The 9,583-nt window shown below is 40.8% G+C and overlaps 1 protein-coding gene across 1 annotated transcript in view; it reads right to left on the bottom strand.

Moving 5' to 3' along the window:
* Positions 1-946: 946 nt before the first annotated feature.
* The window catches only part of LOC124613980, a 50,658-nt gene continuing 42,021 nt past the window's right edge, over positions 947-9,583 (bottom strand). The window contains exon 3 of the mRNA XM_047142766.1: positions 947-1,087. Coding sequence (XP_046998722.1) covers positions 1,047-1,087 — 41 coding nt within the window. The 3' untranslated portion in view covers positions 947-1,046. The remainder of the gene's footprint in view (positions 1,088-9,583) is intronic.

Below are 9,583 nucleotides of genomic sequence, written 5' to 3'. Positions count from 1 at the left end.
CGTGAAGAAATAAAGTCTCCTACAAATTAAGTCTCTCGCTTGCTTATGTAGAATTTGTTGCTTTCCACCATTATTGGCCATGACCGCTGGAAACAAATGGAATAAAAATTCAATAAATAACTCATTACAATCATGTTTAATCTCACATTGACTATGACATTCACAGCTGATTGCTCAGAACACTACTGAACACTCATTGTCTGTCAAAGAATGTGTGACATAGGTCAGCAGAACAAGCATTAACCTGACTGTCATCATTCGTGACTACAACAGTGTTCCCCCCTGTTTTCGTATGACTCTGTGTATCTGCACATATGATGTCTGTGTGTGACTTTACATTAGGAAAAAAGAAGAAGCTCAAATGTTTGTTCTTTTTATGATATAGTGTGTGTGTGTGTGTGTGTGTGTGTGTGTGTGTGTGTGTTCGTGCGTGCGTGCGTGTGCATGTGCATGCACACGCCACACATCAATCCATTACAGTTGAGTAATGGCCTCTACCAATGGCTGCTTCTCAAATTAGTCTTAATGATTTCTTGGACTGTAGTGTGTCATCTTGAACTGATTTTATTTAATTGTCATTTCAGAAAATGTGTAACATCACTTAACAGACTTTTTAAATCGTATTTTGTTGGTTTAGTTATTCAGTTGTAATGTTTCACTAGCATACTGCACAAGTGAAGTTGTGTTCACTTCCACTTAACTGTGTCACACATCTTTTTCACAAGAGAAGTGTCGGCTAACTATGGAAACATTCTAAACTTTTTCAAGAGCATTTGAAAATACAACTGTATTACATCCTTCCAGTGCAATCAAAAATATCATACAAACCGTTTTTCAATGTCTTGTTTTTACCAGGACAAACTGATACTGTTTGTAATTGACATCACATGAAACTCAAAGACAGGTAGACTGTTTGTGATGGTATAGAGAAAAAAAAGAAATGTGCTGTGTGATTTCAGATATCTCTGTTTATTGCTTCATTTTATGATTATGGAACAGTGATTACAGGGTAACTGGATGACCTTTCTTGGCACCCCATTGGTGGCTCAATAATGCTTGCTCATCACGTGGTGTGCAGCTTCACACTCTGCAACAGAATCATAGGAGATACACAATGAATTAATCAAACTCCAAATTCTCATATTTTTACTGATTCCAGCTATTAAACTGTTTCTCTATAGGGTCATTGCATGCAAAGTGGTCTAGACGTTCCTCATTACCATCATAGATTTTGATGAAATTTTATATGAATAATTGAACATGTTCCCAGTAAACATTTGTAAAGCATCATGATCATTAGGTTGGTACTTTTGCAAATATAATCATTTGTTGTCTCCAATGTGCAGCTATTAGAAGTGCAACCATGAGTTCTCAGCAATTTTTGAGACCAGAATGAGATTTTCACTCTGCAGCGGAGTGTGCGCTGATATGAAACTTCCTGGCAGATTAAAACTGTGTGCCCGACCGAGACTCGAACTCGGGACCTTTGCCTTCCGCGGGCAAGTGCTCTACCATCTGAGGAAAGCTGTAAGAGAATGAAAGTTTGTAATCTAGGACCTTGTATTGATTGGTATGTTATTATGAGCAAAGTTTCAGGTTTACCTCACAATTGCTTCCGCAGACACAAAAAGGTAACCTTCACATTTAGTAAGGAGTCTGTTTTCTCGGCAGACATTACTTAACCTTGTCATCCTTTTTGTTGCCTTATATGATTTTATTGCAAAACCAAACAGTTTGTAGGTCGTTTAGAACATGGTATTTCTAATGAAAACAGTCTAAAAGAATTTGCAGAGGACTTTTTGTTGAACAAGTGTTACAAAAGCAGCCATTTTTGGTGTTTGTAGAAAAATCATCAACATTGCCGTCAGTTTGTAAACTATGGTATTGGAAAGTAGTAGAAGAATTAAATTTTATGTTCTAAGTTGTTGTATTGGTAAGTTATTATGTACTAGGGTTCAGGTGTATCCTTCAATATCTTCTGGAGGTATAAACTAAATTTCACATTTCCTTCGAGCAGGTATTTTTACTGCCAACTTCATATCAAGTTGTTCATATCATAATCATTCAGGAAACCTTTTTTTATTATTTTATTTAAGAAAGTGCAAAAAGTCGTACAAGATGGCCTAGTTTTGTTTCTTTCAAGAAAAAATTTCTGGAAATATTATGCCTCAAATTTGCTGAATATTTACGGGCGCACATTTAATAGCTGTATTATGGAGTCAATCAAATGACTGTATCACCAAACTTAATTAATAACTGTGAAACTTTACCAGTGTTCTTTGGGATCATGTGCAAATGTTCACACAAAATTTCAGCAAAATCTGTGACTGTCGTGCGGGGACCTTTTCCGACATTAGACCACTTGGCATGGAATGGCCGGTACACTTAAACACTATTGTCTTTTCCAGAGAAAATTGCACATTGCATGTGTTAAGTTTTAACACTATGTTGATAGACAGAACACTTGTTCAACTCTGACAGGAAAGACAGAGAAATTGCCACATTAGACTCTTGTGTTAGTCACTTAGTCCTAAAGATTATGGTACTTTAATATAATATCAGCATTGTTTCTTTCAGTCTGGACAAACTTGTCTGACACTGCTTCCTATCAGCACTTAGGGCATATGTAGCCTAACAAAGACGCATCAAGAGAGAGAACAATAAAGAACAAAAGGTGGTCTCACATGGCCTAAGCCAATTAAAATTGAAAGTTTCTTGGGTATGACACCATGTCATATTGTAAATAAAAATCACTGATGAAACCAACATTTTGGCCACAGTTATAGTGGCCTTTGTTAGGGTCTACAGGTATATTTTGTTGTTCAGAATTCATTATAAGAAACATGCTGCCGACATTAGAGAAACAACTGACATATTGCTAGTGCATGTGAGGGATGGCTCGGTACCGATGCCAGAAACATTCAGTGTGAGGTTGGGCATGCTGCAAGATGGATCCTCCCCCATCTACCCTTCTCACCAGAGCTCAGTCCATGTGACTTTGAACTTGTTCCACTACTGAGGAAACCATTACATGGGAGGCACTTTGCAAACAGAGCAAATGTTTTCATGCCATTTTGGCCGACATGTGACACACACTGATGGCAATGCCAATGGCGTTTTTCGCCTTCCCCTTCATTGGCAATGCTGTGTGTATGTGCTGGGAAACTAATTTGAAGCACAGTAGTTGATTCTGACTCATTTTTGTTCCATTTGTACTTGTGCACAATAAATTTACACAGATTTCCAACGCGTGTGTTTAATTTCAACCTGTACTGTGACCTCCTGTACTGGAATCCTAATTCGTGTTGGCATTGAGACACATACTGCCATACCAGTCCAGTGCACATCATGAAATTGTTGCATTATCACAAGATATACCACAGTTGCCAAGACTTGTGGAATGACCCTTATATTTTGCCGTGATTGCTCCACTGAGCATGAAATTACATCACACTTTTAACAACATTGACATTCCTGGAATCTTGAGGTGGAAAGAGAGAGAAACTTAATTGTAATTGGTTTCCCAAGTTGCTGAGAATGGGAAACTGCTGTTGTCTACTGCATTTTACAGTCTATGATGTGACTCGTAGTCATCAGTGAATGGAGTGTAGAGTTTTTCCTCATGCTGGACATAGGCCATGCAGTGGCAGTTGCTCACCTGTAACGCTCACGTCTTTTGTTGTTAGTATGGCCTGTTGGGTTCTCACGGCTGACAGCTAGGATGGTGCACGCTTGAGACTATCCTCTCTATTCATGGATGTTTTAATATTTTAATGGCCTCCCTGCTCTGCTCACCATCCATACTTGGGAAGCGTATAAGTTTTGTTCGGCCACTGCAGATTTGCTGTGTTGCCCAAACTGAATGGAGTGCTCATGCTCCAATACGTACATTGCTACTGGCCTTCCAGATTCACTAATATAGACTTCTCCACAGTCACCTTGTACATGCCAGCACCGTACAGAGCATCTACCTTGTCCTTGGTGGAGCCAAGAACATCCTGGATCTTGCAGATGGTGTAAAACACAGACTGGATGCCAACCCTGAAAACATGTTTACCAATGCAGGTGGCAACATTCTTCACATAAAGTAAGTGCACTGCTGGCTGCAGTTTGTCAGTTGTCTGCTTATCTTGTTTTCATTTTTCCTTGCCATCACTGTGTGGATTGATTTGAGATTGCATCCATTGGCCAAGAACATTGTTTGCAGCCTTTTATGCTCAGGTGTTATACAGTGGGGATCCCTTAGGTAATGCACGTGAACAGTCAACGAATGACCAAATTCTTCTGCATTGGGCAATGGTGGGATTGGGCATATAAATATCTGTTCATACGAACTGGCTTCCGATAAACTATGTACCCTAGTGTGCCATCCATTGTCTGATATTCTTCCGGGTCTAGGAATGGTACAGCGCAATTCTCTTCTACTTTGAGTGTGAACTGGATCTTCTTGTGCATTTTGTTCGAATATTGTCTCACTGTAGCCAAAATGACATCCACATATCTCAACCAACAACTTGGGCAAAAAGAAGCTGAATAAAGTGCTTTTGCTTCAGAGGCCTCTGTGAATATGTTAGCTGCTAAAGGGGATAGGGGAGAATCCATTGCTACACTGTCTATTTGGCCATAGTATTTTCCTTGCAATTTGAAGTATGTTGATGACAAATAGAAATCAGCCATGTCACAAATGTCTGGCACAAAATGCTCTTGTAGGATGCAAACACTTTTATGTACTGGCACATTTGTAAATAGTGACCTTACGTCAAAGCTGATTATGATTTCTGTGGGTAGAATTGTTTCCCCTTTGTGTGTTCTATTGAGTGCCAAGTTCTGTTTTGCCAACTAGAGGTCTTCATTTGTGGGCTTGACACTTTGCCAAATTGTATGGAGGTGAGTTGACCCCATTTACAATTAGTGTAAAGGATGAGTAATTTTGTCACTCTATAAATAATGTGTGTAACTGGGAATGAGATCCTTGGCTGTATGAGCATCAGTTCTTGAATCCTTGATTAAGGTCTGTGGCCACTGAACTATCTTAGCCATAGGGTCAATCCTCAGTTCACCTTGTCTTTGTACTGCATGGTATACAAGATCACAGTAGCACTGATTTTACCTGCTTGTAATATCACAGTTCCATTGTTCTTCTTTAACTCTGTAAATAGTTACCCTTTCCTCCCAGCTAAGGTTGTTCTTGAGTGGCTTGGCTCTTAGTTAAATTCTAACAATTTCCTGCCTAATTGTCTCAGTTTCAATTGCGTATATGTGCCAGAGTGCTGCTTCCATGGACTCAATGATTTCTTCTGTGTGGATCTGTTTGGGAGTAACTGCGAAGTTCAGTCCCTTAGCCTTCTTCCTGAACATTTCCAATCAGCAGTAACTGTTGTGATATACAAATTCCCAAACAATTGTATTTCAGACTGGTATGATGGTTGACATGTCAGTCAAACTTTCAGGCCAGTGAAGTAATGTTAGCTTTCACCTGTGAAGAAGTTTTGCACATTTCCTGCTGAAATAGGGTATTTGAATTTACCTGAAGCTGAGATGGTGTTATAGGCTCTAAAACCTTTCTGATACATCAGAACATTTTCAGGTTGCCATCAGTGCATAGGGATTGAGATCATATGCTGTTCCAAGTGATTTTCAAAACGATTGCACTTCACACTTAACCATTATTCTAATCAACAATTGTGACTACCAGATTTTGGCTACACTGTAGTACTGGTGGAAGCAGGATATAGCCATTACACTACGTTGATCTCTCAGCCGAAACTCTTTGCCTTTATAAATGTCTGCTTGTGTCTGTGTAAGTGCGGATGGATATGTGTGTGTGTGTGTGTGTGTGTGTGTGTGTGTGTGTGCGCGCGCGCGCGCGCGCGCGCGCGCGCGCGCGCGCGCGCGCGCGCGCGCGCGCGCGCGAGTGTATACCTGTCCTTTTTTCCCCCTAAGGTAAGTCTTTCCGCTCCCGCGATTGGAATGACTCCTTACCCTCTCCCTTAAAACCCACATCCTTCGTCTTTCCCTCTCCTTCCCTCTTTCCTGATGAAGCAATCGTTGGTTGCGAAAGCTTGAATTTTGTGTGTATGTTTATGTTTGTTTGTGTGTCTATCAACATGCCAGCGCTTTAGTTTGGTAAGTTACATCATCTTTGTTTTTAGATATAATAAATAATAGTTTAACCCTGTTTATTTGCAGCCCTCTGCCAATGCATCTGACTGTCTTTCCCTGCTCCTCTCCTATTTTGTTCCTTTCTTGCCCCAACTCCCTGCCCCACTGCATGTTGGCAGTCTATCCCCTGCACACTCCACCAGACAGTGTTCATCTCTCTCCCCACTCACACGCACACACACTACTACCCCATCCCTGCCACCTCCAGATTTCTGTGTGCACCCTTCATGTGTGTGTGTGTGTGTGTGTGTGTGTGTGTGTGTGTGTGTGTGTGTGGCGGGGGGGGGGGGGGGGGGAGGGGGCTGAAAGCTATATGTGAGTGTGTTATAATCATGCCTGACTGCAACTGGACATGTCTTCTTTGTGGCAAGTAGCACTCTATCTTTTCCTACATTGTTAATAATATAATGTAGTTTACATTGTAAAATTAGCAGCAGCATCATTTCCTTAGGGCTAGCTGCAGTTGTGCACTATGCTGTGCTGTAGTATACCATTAAAGAGCTTGTTGCTTAGCATTAGATAGCGCACACATATGTGAAGGCCATGTTAGCTCGGTGTTTGACAGTTATTCGAAGCGCAGCTGGAGTGCTTCATGCCAGCTGTTAATTTCGTAATACAAACTTCTCAGGAAACTTCCACATGTTGGTTCTTATACACCATGAAATCTGTCGGACATAGCTCCCATTGATATTTCTATAAAGCCAATGGCTTTTGCTATAAACCCTGCTGATGTTTGTGCAAAGCTGTTTGTAATGCTATAAACCAGTTTGGGAAGTACACAAAAATATAAAAAAGTGTTGGAAGATATTGAAAAGTTATGGAAGTACAAAAAAAATTCATAAGTGTTGAAAGTATCATAAATGACTGAAAAGTATTAAAACAGTCAGGATTTTGTTACGAAGATCTGAAACATTTTTGTTACATGAAGTTACACAGCTCACAGTTAATGATGCAAATGATTCTTGCACATGTATTTAAGTCAAGCCATCAGGAGACACACTTGGAGATAGCATAAACATGTCCTTGAAAATGCATGTGCAGATGTCTGCAAGTCTCAACTTGTCTGAGAGCTTTTTGAGAAAGGAGGAAGGTATTGTAGATCTTATAAGCAAGGCTGCCAGTAGTGTTTTGTCACTAATGGTGTTGCTGGAACTGTTACCTACCCTATTTGTGACTGTCATCAAGAGATTTTGTGTATACACATACACGTGCACGTACACTCTTCAGCTTCAAAATGTAATTATGAAGGTCATTACTACCAAGTCTCAGATGTTATACTTTCTGCATCACTGTGTTCCCAAAGCTTAAGAGAACCTTCGACTTAAATTTCGCAGCTGCAAAACATATCCATGAAAATTAAAGTACTGTGACATCTCTGTTTGCAGGCTGTTGGTGAAGAAGAGGAGCTGCTATGGATTCAGTAGTATATAATTGTAAATAAAGGGTGAACGTCATACATGGCACATTAAAATCAGTGACAATACTCTTGAGCAGATTTGCTTGAATTTTGCTTTTACAATCCAAAACCTACAAAAACTTCTTTACACATATATTCTAGTTTTCTCCAATAGAGTACGAAAGTTCAGTCAGCCACTTAAGATGTCTTCCTTGTCTGTAAATGTTTACTGCCTACATCAAGGAAATACACTACTGGCCATTAATATTGCTACACCACGAAGATGACGTGCTACAAACGTGAAATTTAACCGACAGGAAGAAGACGCTGTGATATGCAAATGATTCGCTTTTCAGAGCATTCACACAAAGGTGGCGACACCTACAACGTGCTGACATGAGGAAAGTTTCCAACCGATTTCTCATACACAAACAGCAGTTGACCGGCGTTGCCTGGTGAAACATTGTTGTGATGCCTCGTGTAAGGAGGAGAAATGCTTACCATTACGTTTCTGACTTTGATAAAGGTCAGATTGTAGCCTATTGCGATTGCAGTTTATCATATCGCGACATTGCTGCTCGTGTTGGTCAAGATCCAATGACTGTTAGCAGAATATGGAATCGGTGGGTTCAGGAGGGTAATATAGAACGCCGTGCTGGATCCCAACGGCCTCGTATCACTAGCAGTCGAGATGACAGGCATCTTATCCGCATGGCTATAATAGATCGTGCAGCCACGTGTCGATCCCTGAGTTGACAGATGGGGACATTTGCAGGACAACAACTATCTGCACGAACAGTTCGATGATGTTTGCAGCAGCATGGACTATCAGCTCAGGGACCATGGCTGCAGTTACCCTTGATGCTGCATCACAGAGAGGAGTGCCTGCGATAGTGTACTCAACGACGATCCTGGGTGCACGAATGGCATGACGTCATTTTTTCGGATGAATCCAGGTTCTGTTTACAGCATCATGAGGGTTGCATCCCTGTTTGGTGACATCATGGTGAATACACATTGGAAGCATGTATTCATCATCGCCATACTGGCATATCACCCCTTGTGATGGTATGGGGTGCCATTGGTTACACGTCTAGGTCACCTCTTGTTTGCATTGACAGCACTTTGAACAGTGGATGTTATATTTCAGATGTGTTACGACCCATGGCTCTACCCTTCATTTGATCCCTGCGAAACCCTACATTTCAGTAGGATAATGCACGATCGCATGTTGCAGGTCGTGTACGGGCCTTTCTGGATACAGAAAATGTTCGACTGCTGCCCTGGCCAGCACATTCTCAAGATCTTTCACCAACTTAAAACGTCTGGTCAATGATGGCTGAGCAACTGGCTCGTCACAATACGCCAGTCACTACTCTTGATGAACTGTGGTATCATGTTGAAGCTGCATGGGCAGCTGTACCTGTATACACCATCCAAGCTCTGTTCGACTCAATGCCCAGGTGTATCAAGGCCGTTATTACGGCCAGAGGTGGTTGTTCTGGGTACTGATTTCTCAGGATCTATGCACCCAAATTGCGTGAAAATGTAATCACATGTCAGTTCTAGTATAATATTTGTCCAGTGAATACCTGTTTATCAGCTGCATTTCTTCTTGGTGTAGCAATTTTAATGGTCAGTAGTGTATATATGAGAAGCAGAGGAACAATACAAAAAATTCAACAAATATGGCAATCTGTATGCAGATATCGATTGCTTACTACAACTGGGTGTTAGTGATGAAATTCATGAGCACAAAATCGTGTAGTGTTGCTTTCTACATGCACTGTAATTACAGTGTGGTATGTCCAGAGTTTCATCTGTACTGTGTTACTGACTATATTGGGTTTTTTGACAACAGTATAAAAAATTACTTGCTGTGAAATAAGCAGATGAATCATAGCCTTGGAGAGGAGATAAAGTTTTGAGCAGCAGAAATTTTCCATGTCTGCATGAATGGCTCAAGAAAACTGGCGTGCAACACGAAAATCATTGTCATTTTACAAGCAGATTTCAAGGAACTGC

This window comes from Schistocerca americana, chromosome 4 (assembly GCF_021461395.2).
Source record: "Schistocerca americana isolate TAMUIC-IGC-003095 chromosome 4, iqSchAmer2.1, whole genome shotgun sequence".
Taxonomy (NCBI): Eukaryota; Metazoa; Arthropoda; class Insecta; order Orthoptera; family Acrididae; genus Schistocerca; species Schistocerca americana.
This window is presented reverse-complemented; position numbering and strand designations above follow the sequence as displayed.